Source organism: Pipra filicauda, unplaced genomic scaffold (assembly GCF_003945595.2).
Source record: "Pipra filicauda isolate LSUMZ 115617 unplaced genomic scaffold, ASM394559v2 scaffold219_size1829416_pilon, whole genome shotgun sequence".
Taxonomy (NCBI): domain Eukaryota; kingdom Metazoa; phylum Chordata; class Aves; order Passeriformes; family Pipridae; genus Pipra; species Pipra filicauda.
In genome coordinates this window covers 148,315-166,070 of record NW_024104331.1, presented here as the reverse complement: position 1 = coordinate 166,070, position 17,756 = coordinate 148,315, and the positions used below count along the sequence as shown (strand labels likewise).

Here is a 17,756-nt window from a genome sequence, read left to right as displayed (position 1 = left end):
TCCAGGCTGGCAGGAGCTCCTTGGCATCCCGAAATCCGGGCAGGGGGTGGAGAAACATCTCAGGGCTTGGAGACCCCCGAGCAGGGAGTGAAGGCAGGTAAGAGAACTCATCCTTTTGCTGCAGGGCGGCCGCTCCGTCAGGGCTTTGAGGAAGCTTTTAAACAGAGCTTGTGATTATTATTTTTTTTTTCACCCTCTTGTGGGTTTTATTTTTTTTTATTTGTTACTAAAGTCGATTTTACTCAAAAGGCACTTTTTTGGGATGATGTTGGCTTCTGGCACGGAAGGAGCACGTTTTCATTGGACACTGCCATGTAGGTTTTTTTCTTCTTTTTGGTTTTCTTTTTTTTTTTTTTATGTTTTTACTAAGAGACCTCTGACGTGAAAACAAGCAAAACCAGAACTTGTCACACTTCGCCGAGAGCGTGACAGCAGGAAAAAAAAACTCACCCAATTTTATACTTTTTAGAAAAACACGAGGTGCACTGGGGGGAGTTTTTGTTTGGGTTTTTTTTAAGGGGGAGGGAGGGGGGGCTTCGCTTTTTTTTTTTCCCCCGCTTCCCCTCGAGACACAGAAATTTTAAAAAAAAACCAAAAACCAAAAAAAAACAACAAGGAGGGAGAGAGGGCCCTGTAAATACCGTTCCCTGGGGGTTTTTAATCGTGAGGAATCGCTCTCCTGCCCTGGTGTAGCTGATTTGTAGCACCCAAACATCGTTTCTTTGTATGTTTGTAATAACCTGGATTTTCAAGGGACGCTTGGATTTGTACAAACTGACACCTGTAAAAGTGGTTTAAAAAAAAAAAACAACAAACAAACAAACAAACAAAAGAAAACAAACACCAAACCCCTTCATCTGCGGCTCGGAATTTCTGTTTGCTTTAAAAAAAAAACAAAAACAAAAAGAAAGGAAAAACAAAACAACCAAAGCACCTTTTCCCCTGCCTGCAGCTGATTTATCTGGGAAGGAGTCGGGCATTTTCCCATTGTTTGCTTTGCTCCTACTTTTCTTTCTATCTTTAAATCCTCCCATCAAGCCTGTTGCTAGGAGCCCTGTTACTTGGTTACATCCAGCTTCCCAGGACCCATCCAGCTGTATCCAAGATTTATTCCCTGTTTTCTTCCCCCGAACACACAAAGACAGAGCGGGGAAACAATAGCAGGAAAAACAAAATGTGAGGATAAGGGAGTTGTTTCTTTTTAAGACCTGAGGTGAGTGAACCCCCCTGTGTGTCTCTAAAGTCTTTCCCTCAGCCATAAATCTGGGGGGAAAATGTGGGGGTTTGGTGCTGGTTGGTTTTTTTTAAAGCTTCCAGTTTTCCAGCAGAAATTTGGGAGGGCAAAAACCTCCCCAGAGATTTCCGTTGGGAAATGCCCCCCAGGTCCTCGTGGGAGTGTAGTTCAGAATTTTCATGGAATCATGGAATATCCTGAGTTGGAAGGGACCCACAAGGCTCATTTTGTGCTTTCTTTGTGCTGGGGGTGCAGGATCCTGGGAAGAGGAGCAGCACTCCAGGCCAAGGAGCTGCCACGGCCTTGGATGTCTGTTCCCAGGGTGGGAAAAGGCAAACCCTGGTTCTGTTGGAAAAACCCCACAGCAGCTTTTCCAGCTCAAAATGCAATTTCTGTATGATTTTCTTTCAAAGCCTGGAGTTGCACACGAAAAACATTCCCCTTTTCTGGGAATCATTAATTGTGACAAACGCCCAAATGGAGAGTTAAATGCAGTGAAGAAAAACAGTTTCTATGAAATCTTCCTCATCATGTTGTTCTTCCAGTCTCTGTGTTATCCCTTCAAGTTTCTTTGGCATCTCATGCCAGAGGTTGATGGTGTGCACTGGGCAGGGTTCTCATCCCAGGTTTCTTAGAATCATGGAATGATTTGGGTTGGAAGGGACCTTAAAGCCCATCCAGTTCCACCCCCTGCCCTGGGCAGGGACACCTTCCACTAGACCACGTTGCTCATATTCCAGACTGATCTCAGCCACCTGCTAGTGATGAAATCAAAGTCAAAATTGAGAATTCCGGTTTTTGGTCAGTGTTTTTGCCCATTCCATGAGCTGAGGTTTGGCTGCCCCTCACCTGTTTCCAGCAGAAATCCCTCCTGAAGATCCAGAAGCTCCAAGAAGCTGCCCTGGGGAGCTGGAGGTGGCTGGGTTTTCAGGGCACGACAAAACCCTCTTGCAAAGCATTTCCTGAGCTCTGCCAACCAGGAGGATTAGATTTTGGTTTTTTTTAAAGTAATTACTTGAATAAATATTTCCTTTCCAAACTTGCAGGGCCCAGGGCAAGGATCTGAAACTTTAGTATGGAAATGAATGTAAACTCTTCTGCAGCTTGACAGAAGAGTTGAACCCACAGCAGGATTGAACCTGCAGCAGAATTAAACCAATTTAACCAGCTGGTAATTACCCACAAACACTCTCCCTTCCACTCCTCTCTAATTCCTGGGTTTTCTGGGAGTGCTGGCTCAGCACGACCTGGGGGCAACAGGCTTCAAAATTGTCTTTAAAAAAGCCAACACCGAGGATTTTCAAATCTTATAAAGTTTTTAGTGACTTTGTGTTTGGTGGCTGAGGCAGGAGAGGAGAGCACAAGGCCTTGTTCCAGAGGTGAGGGAAGTGAGGAATTGGGGTTTTAGGGATGGGAAGTGTTCAGTGTTGCTCCCGATCTGGGTAAAGGGGTCCAGCCGACACAGCCAGTGAGATCTACTCCTTTGTCATGGAGCTTTGCCCTCTTTCCATGACATTGCCATGAAGAATACTCAGCTGCCCTTTGTCTTCTTCCAAGAAAACCTTCAGAGTTGGCCCAGGAGTCCAAAGGTGTTTTGGCTGTGACCCCCCTCACCTATATCCAGCTCCCAGAGCACATGGGGATAACAGCTCCCTCCTGCTGCTATTCCCAGAGCAACAGGGATCACTCACCAGTACAGACCAGTACAAACCACTGTTTCTAATGTGTTTATGCTGCCAAAGCCACATCCATCTGCCTTCCCTGCCTTGGGAATCACTGACCCTCCACAGCTCCAAGCTGTGGAGGAAATAAGAGGGAACAGCCTCAAGCTGTGCCAGGGGAAGTTTAGGTTGGATATTAGGGAAAATTTCTCCAAGGAGAGGGTTGTCCAGCCCTGGCACAGCTGCCCAGGGCAGGGGTGGAGTCCCCATCCCTGGAGGGCTTTAAAAGCCATGTGGATGTGGCACCTGGGGACATGGGACAGTGGTGGTCTTGGCAGTGCTGGGGGACAGTTGGCCTCGATGATCTTAAAGATCTTTTCCAACCTGAACTATTTCATGATTCCAGTTCCCTTCTCCACCCCACGAGTGCTCTGGGCTTCCTTCTTCCAGCCCACCAAGCCCCAGTGGGTCTGGGGGGTCTGGGCTGCCCAAAACTGCTGGCTGGTGACAAAAGGCAGGCGTTGTCCCCAGCCAACCTTGCTCTGGGGTGACACACCTTGAGCAATCGGCCTTCCCTTCCTGTTTAGCTCTCCTGGAGCACCAGGCTTGTCCAGTCAGCAGGATGATGACCAGGGCTCTGTCAAACCCCAAATAATTACCTGCTCTTGTGTGTGTTTCCCAGGATTGCTGTTTCTGGAAACAGGGTCTTGGGTTTGTTCTCGAGGAAGTTTTGCCTCTCCCTTGCCACCTTTTTTCCATTAATATTGTAACGAGCCTGGCTGGGAATCAGCCAGTGTGGAAAACCCTCCTGCAGTTGTATTTCCTGGAGGAATGAGCTCAAAGTGGGACAAAAAGGGGAAGAGATGTCAAGTGCTCTGAGTGAGGCTGGTGGGAAAAGGACTTGAGCTGGACTTGGTGTGTCCAGAGAAGGGAATGGAGCTGGGGAAGGGGCTGGAGCAGCTGAGGGAGCCGGGGGGGCTCAGCCTGGAGAAAAGGAGGCTCAGGGGGGACCTTCTGGCTCTGCAACTCCCTGACAGGAGGGGGGAGCCAGAGGGGGGTCGGGCTCTGCTCCCAGGGAACAAGGGACAGGAGGAGAGGGAACGGCCTCCAGCTGTGCCAGGGGAGGCTCAGGTTGGATTTTGGGAAAATTTCTCCATGGAAAGGGTTGTCCAGCCCTGGCACAGCTGCCCAGGGCACTGTTGGAGTCCCCACCCCTGGAGGGGTTTAAAAGCCACGTGGATGTGGCACTTGGGGCCGTGGGTTAGTGCCCACCCAGCCGTGCTCTGCCCCTCCTGCCCCTGCTCAGCACACAGGGATAAATATCCTCCTGGCACAGCCCTCCGTGTCTTCTGATGGGATATTTTTGTATTAAATACTTGGCAGCATCTCCAGCTGGATCAGGGCCTGACACACTCCCCAGCCCTGGGGTGCCCAGGTCCATCTCAGCCTGTCCCCCTCATAGCCAGAGCTTTTTGGGGGGCAGAAAGGGGGAACAGAGGCAGCCCCCCTGCCCTGCTTTGCTTACACTGTGTTACCTTCAGTGCTGCAGAGGAAGAGATGGATTTTCCACTCCAGGCTGACGTGTTCAGCCAGAGCAAACACAGAGCTGCAGCCTCAGGGGGAATCACAGAATCATCCTGGAATGGTTTGGGTTGGAAGGGACCCTAAAGCTCATCCTGTTCCACCCCCTGCCCTGGGCAGGGACACCTTCCACTAGCCCAGGTTGTTCCAAGCCCCATCCAACCTGGCCTTGGGCACTTCCAGGGATGGGGCAGCCACAGCTTCTCTGTGTCCAGTGCCAAAGGAGCTGCTGCTGGAGCTGGACCGAGGGGACAGAGGCTGAATCAGCCCCTCCAGCCCCAGGGCAGTGCAGGGCCAGGTCCCCCGAGAGCAGCTGCAATGAAACCCCCAAATTGTGCCTCTGAAGTGACACAGGTGGCAGAAGAGAAGCAGAAACCTCGGGGTGGCCAGAGCCACACAGACCCCACACCCTCGGTGCAAAACACCCTAAAAAAACAGCCTCGTGTTTGCGAAACACCCTAAAAATAGCCCCGGGAAGGGGACAAGGACAAGGAGCAGTGACCAGGGACATCTGAAACTGGGATGTGCTCCCTCCCTGCGGGGGCTGCTGTGGCTGTGCTGGCCGTGGGGCTCTGACATGTTCCCTTTGTTGGCAGGAGCTCAGGACAGAGCTGGAGGAGGCTGTTGCCAGGCAAACCCGGAGTTGTTTGTGCAGCAATTCCCATTTGCTGGACTTTGCCATGTCAGGCTGTCAGGCAGTGCCAGAGCAGTACCAGTGCTGTGTCTGGGGCTGCCCGTGCTTGTGGGGGTGGGTTTTTTTCCCCTTTCTTTCATTTTTTTTCCTTTATTGTTCTTATTTTTTTTTTCTTTTCGCCTTTTTTTTTTTCAAAGCCACGTTGCAGCAACCTGGGCTAGTGGGAGGTGTCCCTGCCCATGGCAGGGGGGTGGGAGGACAGGAGCTTTAAGATCCCTTCCAACCCAAACCATTCTGGGATTCTACAGCTCTTTCATTGAGCTTGGTGTTTATCCAAAGGGACGGGAGCTGGGCTGGGACCTTGTAGAGACTGGGAGGGGAAAACTGCTCAATTCTTGGGGCTCCTCTGCTTGAGGTTAATCAAAGTGTTCCATGGCAGGGAGCACTGGAGTGGCTGGAGGGCTGGAACATGGTTCTGTGTGCAGAGGGGGGATTTTTGGGGTTGTCCTGTGCAGAGCAAGGAGTTGAAATTCATGACCCTAGTGGGTCCCTTCCAATTCAGGGTATTCTGTGATTCTGTGACAGGGCAGCTCAGCGATTTTGGACATAGAACCTGCCTGGGAAGGTGTGCAGGGTCCTCATGTGCCATTTCACAGAATCCCAGAGTGGTTTGGGTTGGAAAGGACCTCAAAGCCCATCTCATTCCACCCCCATGGGCAGGGACAACTTCCACCATCCCAGGTTGCTCCAAGCCCCATCCAGCCTGGCCTTGGACACTTCCAGGGATCCAGGAGCAGCCACAGCTTCTCTGGGCAACCTGTGCCAGGGCCTTCCCACCCTCACAGGAAACAATTCCTTCCCAATATCCCGTCTAACTCTGCCCTCTGGCAGTAGGAAGCCATTCCCTGTGTCCTGTCTCTCCATCCATTGTCCCCAGTCCCTCTCCAGCTCTCCTGGAGCCCCTTTAGGCCCTGCAAGGGGCTCTCAGCTCTCCCTGGAGCCTTCTCTTCTCCAGATGAACCCCCCCAGCTCTCCCAGCCTGGCTCCAGAGCAGAGGGGCTCCAGCCCTCGGAGCATCTCCGTGGCCTCCTCTGGAATTGCTCCAGCAGCTCCAGGTCAATCTGATGCTGGTCCACGGGGCCGGAGGCAGCTCTGCCGATGAGAGCTCCCCTCTCACTGAGGGGAGCAGAGGGGGTTTCCACCAGTTTTCTTTTCCCTTTGCCCGCAGGAGACAATTCCAACACTCCCAAGTGTCCCGAGGGCGGGGGGAGCTCCCGCTGGCGGCTGCGGGTTGACCTGATGCCTGTGCCTTGGCCCCGCCCCTGCGCTACCATTGGCCCGGCCTGAGCTTGGTGGTCACGCCCCCGCATTTCCATTGGTGGAGGCCGCCTGGGGGGCGTGTCCCCACCCGCCCTATGTAACCGGGGCGGGCGCGGGGTCCGGGGGTCGTTGCGCAGCCCGGGGGTGTCCGGGGGGCTTTTAGGGCGGTTTTGGGGGTTTCCGGGGGTCTCCCCGCCGCCCACCCCCCGCCGCGATGCTCGTGGCCGGCTCGCCGTGTCCCCTGGAGGAGCACCGGGGCTGCGGGACCCGGCGGGGCGGGCAGGTAAGGAGGAGCTGCCGGGGGGATACACGGGGGGGCAGCCCGCCCGGGAGGGGCTGGGGGTGTCCCCCGAGCATCGCTGCTGTCCCCCCCCCCGCCCGGGGACACCTCCCACCCCCGGCCGGCTGCAGGGAGGGGACAAGTCGGGACACGTCGAGGGACCGTCCGGGATGCGGGAGGTTGGACGTGGTGGGGGAGTGGGGGGTGGGGGGTGCTGGGAGCATCTCCAGACTCCTGGAGGGGCACTGGAGGGCTGGGCAGGGAAGTTTTGGTGTTGCCGATCCCTCCGGGAGCTGTGATGTGTGTGGGAGCAGGGCAGAACCGGGGACAAAGGGAAACTGAGGCAGGGGGTGATGGGATGTGCCCGGCGGTGTGAGTGGTGGGGGGCTGGCAGGAGGATGGGGGCCCTCTGGGAGTTCTGTCCTGTTGTTTGGCTCGTGCTGCTGTTCCCAGGCCGGTTATAGGATCTCTGATGACCCGTTAACCCAAATATTCTGGAAGTGTCTGGCATCGCTTTTGCATTTGGAGTCCAGTGTGGAAAACTGGGGTGTCTGTGGAGCTCTGCATGATCTCCCTGACCCTCTCAGGCAACCAGAGCGGTCTGCAGTGTCAGTCCAACATCCTGAGTGTCCTGAAAAGTTGGGAACTGCCTCTATTTGCAAGACTTGTTTTCCCCTCTCCAAAAAAAAAAAACCAAAAAAACCAAAAAAATCGCATTTTTTTCCCTGTTGCTCCTGCATTCCCCCTTCCCTCAGGTTTCCCCAGGGACAGCGGGATTGCTCTGCAGCTGGGGGGAGAGTTGGTGGTCCCCCAGCCATGTCACTGCAGGATGGTTCCTCCTGACACGGGCTGGAGACTGGGAGTGCCGGGACAGTGGGTGGGAGAAACCCCAGGGAACAAACAGCAGGGGGGTCGCTCCAGCACTTGTCCTGACATGAGCCAAAGCCTGAAATTTGGAGCAGGCAGGGGTGAGGCCGGGGGTGTCGGGGATGCCCCAGACCTTGGCCAGCAGCGTCTGGCAGGTACCACCGAAATTCCCTGGATCTGGGGCTTCCCTGCTGCCTGTGAAGGTGCCTCGGTTGTGTTCCTGTGATGGTGTTTGTTTAACCTCATCTGATAAGGGATGGTTTCCCCACACCTGACTAAGCGCCGGCACCAGTGTGGGGAGGGGGGATTAGTGCTCAGCACACCCATCTTCCCACTCCTGGGGTATTATCTCCTTCCCCCGGAGACCCTCTGCCTGCCCTGTGCCAGCTGGAGCCTGGGAGCAGGTTGTGTGCCCGGTGCAGGGCACAGCACCCCCGTGCCTCAGCTTCCCTCTGGTTTGACAGGATAACAGGAAACAGCCTTCAGTTGTACCAGGGGAAGTCGAGATCGGACGTTAGGAAAAATTTTTCATGGCAAGGGTCGTCCAGCCCTGGCACAGCTGCCCAGGGAAGTGGTGGGATCACCATCCCTGGAGGGATTTAAAAGATGTGTGGATGTGGCACTTTGGGGACGTGGGTTAGTGGTGGCCTTGGCAGCACCGGGTTGGACTCAGTGATCTTAGGGGGCTTCTCCAACTTGAACTATTCCCATGATGTGATTCCCCACCAGTGGAAGCAGGAGGAGATCCCTTATCCAGAGGTGGCACAGGGAGGGTTAAACCACAGCACCCCCGGGATTGCTTAATGCAGCAAAACACGGGGATGATTAAAAACACCTTCAAAGGTCACCCTGAGCTGTCACCGAAAAGCCTCGGGCTGGCTCCGGGCTCCTCGGCTCCTCCCTGCCGTCGGGGTTGGAATTCCAGCCGGCTGGAATGCTGCTGCCTGTCCCGTGGATTTGCTGTCCCGTGGATTTGCCGTGCTGGGATCTGGCTGTTGCTGTCCCTTCCCAGGGATCCTCTCAGAGCTTTTGGAGCAGCTCCTGTCCCCAAACCCTGAGTTAGCACGGAGCCAACTCAGCGCCTGGAGCAGGACGGCAGGAACCCGATCCCGCTGACCCCTGGAGTGCTTCCGTGGTGACTCAGGGCGGGAGCATCCCATGGGAGCCCTTGGATGTGGGCACTCCCGGCTTTGCCCTGCCTGTATCCCGGGGCCGTGTCCTGCTGCCCGGCTCATGAGCAGCACATGGCCACAGTGACAGCTGCTGCCTGTCACCTCCTGCCATCCCACCCCCCTTCCCTGCTCGGGAGAGGGTGCCAGGCTGCACCCGCCACTCCAGAGGGATTTGGGTCGTGCCTTGGCATCCCTCCCTGTGGGCAGGTTGGCCAGTTCACCCGGGAACTGACTGGGTGCTGTGGGAGCCCGGCTGCCCCTTTCCAGCCCTCAGGGGTGTGGGGCAGCACCCCCTGCACCCTGCTGGGGATGATCGTTTATTTTTGGGTCCTGGGGGCTGGCAGGGATCCAGCTGTGTCCTGGTTTTGCCTGGGATAGGGTTCATTTTCCTCTTTTGGTGGCTTTGGCCGGGCTGGGACAGGGTTCCCTGGGTGTCCCCAGCAGCACAAGTGGGGTGACCAGTGGGCACTGCCTGCCCTGTGTGGGTCTCCCTGAACCCAGAGCAGGGAGCAGGCACTGGATGAAGTGTCCCTCAGGATGGGCCAAGGCAGCTTTGTGTCCGACACCACGGGCACAGCTCCTGCCTCTGGTTCTCCGTGGCACTGCTCCCCCCTGGATGTGCTGGGGGGACCATGGGATGGAGCAGGGTGGTCTTGGGCATCCCAGGGTGAGGTGAGACCCTGGGTGGGCAGATCCAGCCTCTGGGTTGGTGTTGGGATCCCATTCAAACATCCCGTGGAGGTGCTTGGGAACAGGTCGTACCCTCATGGGGCCACACCCAGCTCCTGCTGCTGGAGGGGCCGGGGGATTTCTGCAGGGAAAGGGAAGACTGGAGGGTGGTTCTTCACCAGCTGGAGAGGATTCCTGAGCAGCTTCTCCGTGGCAGGACCTGTATCCAGAGGGTGGGCTGGGGGAAGCTGCTGTGTCCCTCCTGCTGCTGCTTCCATGTCTCTGTCCTGGTTTGGGGCTGTTTGTGTCACTGTGCCCGTGTGCTCCCTGACTGGGGACAGCCTGCACCCACCTGCCGGCAGAGAGGAGGCAAATCGGTGTTTGGAGAAAACATGGCATAGGAAACTTGCTTTTCCCTTGGGAGATGGAAGGGGGGTGGTTTGAGCAGGAGGGGGGGGCAGAAAGGATCTAAACCCTGTGCTTGGAGAGTGGAAAGCCCCTGTGAGGGGCGGGGCTCGTTTCTGGCTTAACTGTGTGAATGGATTTGGGGAGGGGGGGAAGCTGGTGATGTTCAGGGATATTTTGTGCCCGGGTGGGGTCAGAGGGACCGTGGTTGTGCTGGGGATTGCCGCCACAGTGCCTGGTGCCGCTCCTGTCCCCCTCTGCCATCCTGCGGGACCCTCGCCCCCTGTTTTTCCCTGTTTTTCCCTGTTTCCCCAAGGAGGGGGCGGTGTCACCGCCGTCCTGCCCCGTGTCCCGCTGTGTCACACGCACCTCCGGGAGCGGAGCAACGTCCCCGCCGGGTTTCATCAGGCACTGCCAGCCTGACGTAAGGGCTGTGGGGGCGAGGGCCAGTGGCCCCAGCGGGGTGGCTGCCTGAGTCACCCCTTCCGGTGACACCGGCGGGGACACTCGGTGGCTCCGGTGACTCCCGGCTGCTCCTTCCTCCCCAGGAAACAGGGATCAAGGTCCCCCGGGAGCTGGCGAAGGGCCCCAGTGCCTTCATCCCCCTGGCAGAGGTGAGAGCCGTGGGGCCGGGCTGGGGTGGGGAGGGGGCTCCTTCCCCCCTCCCTGCCCTGGGTGGGGGGTCAGGGGGGATTCCCACACCCCACCCCAGTTCCTAGTGCCTGGTGGGGCTGGGATGCTGGGGAAGGGTCAGCCAGCCCGGGGGTGTCCCCATGGCAGTGGGGGGGTATCCTTTGGGAGGGTTGTGTTGTCACCCGGGTGTTTTCCTGCCCTGCCCGTGCCTCGGTTTCCCCGCTCATCCAGACACAAATGTCCTTCCCCTGACAGGCAAAGGTCCTGCCCACCCCTGCCCTGCCCTGCCCCTCCCCAGAAGAAAAACTCTGTCCCAAAATCCCCGGGGCACCCTCAGCCCTATCTCAGCTCCCACCGAGGGTGTCCCAGATGGTCCCTCCCCGGGCAGAGATATCGGTGTCGTCACCCTGCCGGGGGGGCTGAGCCCCAGCTCCTGCCCTCCAGTGCCCAAATAAACAACCCAACCCACGGGCTGAGCCACACGGGAGCCAGCATGGACACCCCTGGACACCCCCAGCCCCCTGGGAATGGGAAGGGGGAGACGGGCACCGGGAGCCACCGGCGGTGCCCATTCCGGAGGCAGGGAGCTCCCACTGGGGTGAGGATCTGCTGCAAGGGGATGGGTGCTGCTTGCTGGGGGGGGGGGAGGGTCTCCCTTGAGGTTGTGGGGGTGGAAGGAGCGAGGGGCTGCATCTCACAGCCCTTCCCTGCTCTCTGCATCCCACAGATCCCGCGGGAAGGAGCGGAGAGTGGCCTGCGCCAGCTCCTCATCGAGGCCTTCGTGTCGGCGGGGAGGGTGGACCACGTCGCCATGGTCATGGGGCTGCACCCCCAGTACCTCAGCAGCTTCTGGAAGACCCAGTACCTCCTGCTGCGCATGGACGGGCCCCTGCCCTACCACAAGCGCCACTACATCGCCATCATGGTGAGCAGGGGGGGCCTGGGGGGGTCACAGTGGGCTCTGGGGGGTCCCAGCGCTGCTGCTCGGGAGGCAGGAAGGGATTTGGGATCTCAGAGATGAGCCCCTCTCTGATCTGAGGTCCCAGGGGGTTAAAGTGGGGTCTCAGCACTGCTGTAGGAAGGCATTTGGGACCCCACCATTGGACCCCCTCTGATCTCGGGTCCCAAAGCCTTGGAAGCCCCTTTAAGGTTGGTGCCCACCCAGGTACCCCAGCACCCTCCCTTCCAGAGCCCCTGGGGACTGGCATTGATGGTGGAGGGAGAAAAACTCCCCTGGCGGGGTCCCAGCACCACTGCTCAGGAGGCAGGAGGGCATTTGGGACCCCAAAGATGAGCCCCTCTCTGATTTGGGGACCCAGGGGCTTAAAGTGGGGTCCCAGCACTGCTGCAGGAAGGCATTTGGGACCCCCCCAGTTGGACCCCCCTGATCTGGGATGTCCCAAAGGTTTCTGAACCCTTTTGGAGTTGGTGCCCCCCCAGGGTTCCCCAAGACCCTCCCTCCAGAGCCTCTGGGGACTGGCATTGATGAGGGGGGTCAGACCTCTCTGTCTGGACTCATATCCCAGGGAAAACCCCCCAGGAGGGATGTGGGGGGGGGTGTCCCTGCCTTGGCTTCTCCGAGGGTTTGTCTCAGGGTCGGGGGGCCCTGGATGGTGCTGGGGGTGACTCCCGGCTCTCCCGCAGGCAGCAGCCCGGCACCAGTGCTCCTACCTGGTGAGACTGCACATGGGGGAGTTCCTGCAGGTGGGGGGCAGCCCTGCCTGGCTGCAGGGGCTGCACTGTGCCCCCCAAAAGCTCCGCAACCTCAACGAGATCAACAAGCTGCTGGCGCACCGGCCCTGGCTCGTCACCAAGGAGCACATCGAGGTGAGGGGGGTGCTGCCGGCACAAATCACCCCCAAAACACACTGTCTGGGGGGGGGCTGACCCCGGGGGCCACACCCCTGCTTGCACCCACCCCCAGGTTTAACCCTTTCGGGGCTGAGTGACCCCCACGGGTCTGTGGGGGAGGCACATCCCAAACACGCTCCCGTGTCCCTGCCCTGGGTCTGCCCGGCCCTGGGCTGGGGTGGGGGGTTCTGTGGGGAAGCTGGGGGGTCTCTCCAACCCTCCCTGTGCCTTGCAGGCTCTGCTGAAGCCCGGGGAGGACAGCTGGTCGCTGGCAGAGCTGGTGCAGGCCCTGGTGCTCCTCACCCACTACCACTCGCTCGCCTCCTTCGTCTTCGGCTGCGGCATCAAACCCGAGGGGGACCAGGATGGGGGGAACGGCTGCTGGGCCCCCTCACCCCACAGTGACAGCAGCCCTGGCTCTGAGGACAGCATGGGGGGCTCTGGGGTAAGGGGGGGCTTTGCCTTGCAGGGGTGGGAGGGTGTGGTGGGATACTGGGGGCTTTATGCAGCTTCTCCTGGGAATCCCAGAATGGTTTGGGTTGGGAGAGACCTTAAAGCTCATCCTGTTCCACCCCCTGCCATGGGCAGGGACACCTTCCACTAGCCCAGGTTGCTCCAAGCCCCATCCAACCTGGCCCTGGACACTTCCAGAGATGGGGCAGCCACAGCTTCTCTGGGCAACCTGTGCCAGGGCTTCACCCCCCTCACAGGGAAGAATTTCTTCCCAATATCCCATCTAACCCTGTCCTCTGACAGTGGGAAGCCATTCCCTGTGTCCTGTCCCTCCATCCCTTGTCCTAAGTCCCTCTTCTGCTCTCCTGGAGCCCCTTTAGGCCCTGCAAGGGGCTCTCAGGTCTCCCTGGAGCCTTCTCCTCCCCAGGTGAACCCCCCCAGCTCTCCAGCCTGGCTCCATCATCAAGGTGCTCCAGCCCTTGGAGCATCTCCGTGGCCTTTTGTTGGGAACAGCAAATGCTTTAGGGCTGTGCAGTATCATCCTCATCCTCATCCTCTGCAGGGCTTCCCCCTCCTCCCAGTCCTGGGCATGGAGCGTGGGAGCTGCTTGAGGTCTGGGCAGAACAAACCCAGAGGCTCTTTGCAGCAGCCCTGAGGCTGCTCCAAGTGCCAGCAGAGCTGGTTTTGGGGGCCCCTCTGCTCGAGCAGAGGCAGGGTTGACCCTGCCCTGTGGTCCCCCCAGGGCAGGGACGCCATGCAGGAGGTGGAGATGCTGATGGAGAGGATGAAGCTGCTGCAGGAAAACCAGCAGGAGGAGGAGGGCGTCACACAGGAGGAGATGGAGACGCGCTTCGAGCTGGAAAAGACGGAGAGTTTGCTGGTCCCTCCCTCAGGTGAGGAGGTGCAGGGGGGGCACCTGGCTGAGGAGGGGGTCCCCGTGGGGCAGGGGAAGGGGGAAGAGCCAGAATCTGCCTGGGAGAGCAGGATCAGCCTCTCAGTGCAGGGCTGGCTCTGTCTGGGGTCCCACCACGTCACTCCCGGCCGCCCTGGTGGTGCCTTGCAGATATTTTGGACCCCTCCCTGCAGTCCCACGTCCGCTGCTTCGTGGAGGACCCCGAGTTCGGCTACAAGGACTTCACACGGAGGGGGGAGCAGGCCCCCCCCACCTTCCATGCTCAGGTGAGAGGGGGGTGCTGGGAGGGGAGGGGGGGCAGCTCCTGCTTGTCTTGCCCTGGCAGGACAGGGGGGACATTCCCAGGGTGGTGGGAGCAGCTGGGTGGGTGAAGGGCTTGGAGCTGAGCGAGATGCTGAGAGTTGTGGGGCCAACTTAGGGGGGAGAGACCCCCCCCCCCGAAACCCCAAAATCCCCAATCCCCCAGGATTACACGTGGGAGGACCACGGCTTCTCGCTGATCAACCGCCTGTACCCGGACGTGGGGCAGCTGCTGGACGAGAAGTTCCAGGTGGTTTATAACCTGACCTACAACACCATCGCCATGCACTGCGGGGTGGACACCTCCATGCTCCGCAGGGCCATCTGGAACTACGTCCACTGCGTCTTCGGCATCCGGTAGGTCCCCAAAACCTGGCCTGGAGCTTCTTCTCCGCCTCGGGAAGAGCCCGGGAGTGGGTCCAGTGACTTGGTCTTGCTCAGGTTGTTGCTTGACTAAGGGAAAATGGTGCTGACAACAGCAGAAGGACCCCAGGGGGTGGCAATTTGGGAATAAATTTTTATTATAAGGGAGGCACAAAATTCTCTGTGATGAGGGAAGTGAGGCCCTGGCACAGGTTGCCCAGAGAGGTGGTGGACTCTCCATCCCTGGTTGTGGACTCCTCATCCCTGGAAGTGTCCAAGGCCAGGCTGGACGGGGCTTGGAGCAACCTGGGCTAGTGGAAGGTGTCCCTGCCCATGGCAGGGGGTGGAACGAGATGGGCTTTAATATCCCTTCCAACACAAACTATTTTGGGATTCTGTGAGTGCACAGAGGCTGTGGCTGAAGAACACACTCTCCCCCTCTCCCCCCAGCTACGACGACTACGACTACGGGGAGGTGAACCAGCTCCTGGAGCGCAACCTGAAGATCTACATCAAGACAGTGGCTTGTTACCCGGAGAAGACGACCAAGCAGATCTACACCCAGTTCTGGAGGCACTTCAAACACTCGGAGAAGGTGCTGCCCCCTCCCTGCCCCTGCTGGCGGGGTGTTTGGGGGTGCTGATCCCACCCCCTGACCCCCCTCTCTCCCCTCAGGTGCACATCAACCTGCTCCTGCTGGAGGCCCGGATGCAGGCGGCCCTGCTCTACGCCCTCCGCGCCGTCACCCGCTACATGACCTGACCCTGCTCTGCTCCCTCCTCCTCCTCCTCCTGCCCCACGGGCCCCACGGGCAGGGGACAGGCCAGGGGGGAGCTGCCACCCTGTTCCAGTGAGCCTGCAACGTTATCTCCCTGCTGAAGGGGAACTGGGGAAGGAAAGTTGGGGCTTCCCCGTTCGTTCTCCCAGGGAAGGGGATCCCTAAGAAGTGGTGGGAAGAGCCTGTTGTGCTGCCCTGGCAGAGCTGGGGGTGCCCCACTGCTCTGTGCCCTTTTGGGGTGAGCCTGAAGGAAGCCAAACTGAGGTGTCTGTGGGAGCAGTGCTGGTGTCACACCACTGTGTGACACATCCTAGTGCCAGAGGACTGTCCCCCTGCCAGAGAGGGCCAGAGGGCTTCACTCCTGCTTTTTGGGGTCTCGTTGTGCCTTTAACTTGGGTGCCAGGGCAGGAGCAGGGTGAGGGGAGAAGTGCCCGTGGGGCGTTTTACACCTTTTCTTGTGCATCTCCACTGCCCCAGTTTGAGGGGCTGAGGTGGGAGCTGTGCTGGGACACGGGGCTCCCTCCTGCTCTCAGGGTGATGGAGTGACCGTGGCTTTATCCAGACGTGCCAGAGCATTCCCAGAGGCGCAGGTCGCCAGGGAGGTGAATGTTTTGGGAAAGTCCCCACTCCTGGCTCTGCTGGAGCAGGATCCAGGGCCAGCAGCACCACCACCCTTGGTTTGGCTGTTTAATCATATCTCCAGTTAAGTTATTTCTATATTTTTTGGGTGTATTTACTTCTGACTGGGCATGGAAATGCCCCTGTGACTTTGCTACGGATCTTGTTCGAAAAAATAAAGTTGTTGGTTTTTATTTTCAATTTATATTTTTAGGGTTGGTTTTTTTTTATTCTTTCTCCTTCTTCCCCTTCCCCTTGCTCAGCCCAGGGGCTGATCCTGTATGGAATTGGGGGGAGGCGGGTGGGGTGGATCCTGCTGCTCTGGAAGTGTTTGGGAGCATTCCAAGGGGGAAAACGGGGGGTCTGAGCACTCCCTATTTTCCTGAGGGGAGTGGGTTTGACTCCAGTCCACCCTCCTTGTGGTGATTGTTCCCACCCGGTTTTGGATGTAACACCCTCCTGGGAGGTCGGGAGCTGGGGCAAGACAGTCTTCCCACTGTGGGTTTTCCATGGGATGTGTGATCCTGCTGCTGGGATGGTTCTGGGGGGGTGGAGCAGCACTGGGGACACACCAACCCTGTGCTGGGGAGCCAGGCAATTATCAGGGCGTGGGCAGCAGCCCCTGGAAGCTGCTGATAAGATCCCTGAGGAGGGGCCAGCCCTGCAGGCCGAGGGGGATCCTCGTGTGCCTGAGGAGCTGGATCCTGGCTCTGCATCCAGAGACCCTCTGGACCCACCTCTGAGCAGGGACGGGGGGGCAGCAGGGCTGGAAGGGGCTCACTGGGGGTTTTCTGGGGATTTTACAGGGGCAGAGCCTCTGCCTGCACCGAGGGAAAGAGGTTTGGGGGCAGCTCAGGGGCCCTGGGGAAGCTGAGGCAGGAGGACGGGGCTCCCTGAGCGCTGCTGGTTGGGCCAAAGTTCCTGCTGGAGAGGACAAAACCCCTCCCCAAAAAGTGCTGTATTTTTAGGGTGTCACCCTCTAACACCAAACAACACTCTGTGGGGGACATGGAAGTGTTTGGGGACCTGCCAGGGTGACAGCCCCCTGTCACATAACCTTGGGGTTATTCCCCAAAGATGCTGGGAATGGCAACCCTGAGCTTATTTTTAAGTGAGTCTGGCACGATTTTTAGGGTGTTTTGAGATTTTATTTTTTAGCACTAGTGGCTTTTCTGCCACGTATATGGGGGGGGTCTGGCCATGGGGTCTCAGTGCCCTGGAGCAGCTGGAGAATTTGTGTGTTGGTTTTTCCAAAGAAGTGAGGAAAATGTCATCTTTTAGGGAACTGAAACAGCTCAGAGGACCAAAGACAAGCTGTAGAAAAGGGTCAAGGCAACAGGGACATTCTGTCCGAGGAGGAATTTTCCTGCAGCCTCCTGGCTCTCTTTGAGGCATCCCAAATATTTTGTTCAAATGGAAGAGATCCTTGACTGAAGGTGCTGTTTCTGGTCACAAAGCCTCGCTGGGAAGGGCTGAGCTGTCAAAAAAAAAAAAAGAAAAAAAAGAGAAAACCTCTTCTTTTTTTGCTGCACTTTCACAATGTGTCTGGTGAAATCAGTTTCTTCAGCTGGCCACAATTATAAACCAATAAATCCTTTACCCTGTGCATAACCAAGGCCTGCAATTTGTCTACATATATATATATATATAATTTATCAGCAGCTTTCACTGTTGTCTTGCAGGGCAGAAGGTATATTAATAATCTCCCCACCTGTAGCTGATAGTTATGATCCCAATGGATGCAATTTTTGTGTTCCACCACAGTTGCCCCCAATTTAAAAACATGTGTTAGCGGTGTTTATCACACAGGAAAGCAACAGGAAATAATAATAATGATAATTATAAATAATAATAATAATAATCTGTGCTGAGTGAGCACTTTAAGGCTGATGGAGCCCAAAATGCTTTGGGAAATGGGCATTACTGGGGCTGGGCTGCCCTCAGGGGTGCAGGGGTTCATGTGGGGCTGGAGATGAGGAGGAATATCCATGCTCTGAGTGTTGGCAGCTCGTTGCCCTACGGAT

The 17,756-nt window shown here is 57.5% G+C and overlaps 1 protein-coding gene across 2 annotated transcripts; it reads left to right on the top strand.

The window, feature by feature from the left end:
• The first annotated feature begins 6,572 nt into the window (after positions 1-6,572).
• SESN2 (sestrin 2) lies at positions 6,573-15,937 on the top strand. Of its 2 annotated transcripts, XM_027740289.2 has the most exons (10): positions 6,573-6,713; positions 10,372-10,437; positions 11,184-11,381; positions 12,101-12,283; positions 12,543-12,752; positions 13,503-13,653; positions 13,824-13,939; positions 14,140-14,330; positions 14,787-14,931; positions 15,012-15,937. In XM_027740289.2, the coding sequence occupies exons 1-10, from the start codon at positions 6,645-6,647 to the stop codon at positions 15,096-15,098; spliced, it is 1,416 nt and encodes a 471-aa protein (XP_027596090.1). In that variant the 5' UTR covers positions 6,573-6,644; the 3' UTR covers positions 15,099-15,937. The 2 variants fall into 2 exon arrangements, with proteins under 2 accessions (XP_027596090.1, XP_039237220.1); XM_039381286.1 differs by lacking the exons at positions 6,573-6,713; positions 10,372-10,437 and adding an exon at positions 10,931-11,054.
• Positions 15,938-17,756: the final 1,819 nt, after the last annotated feature.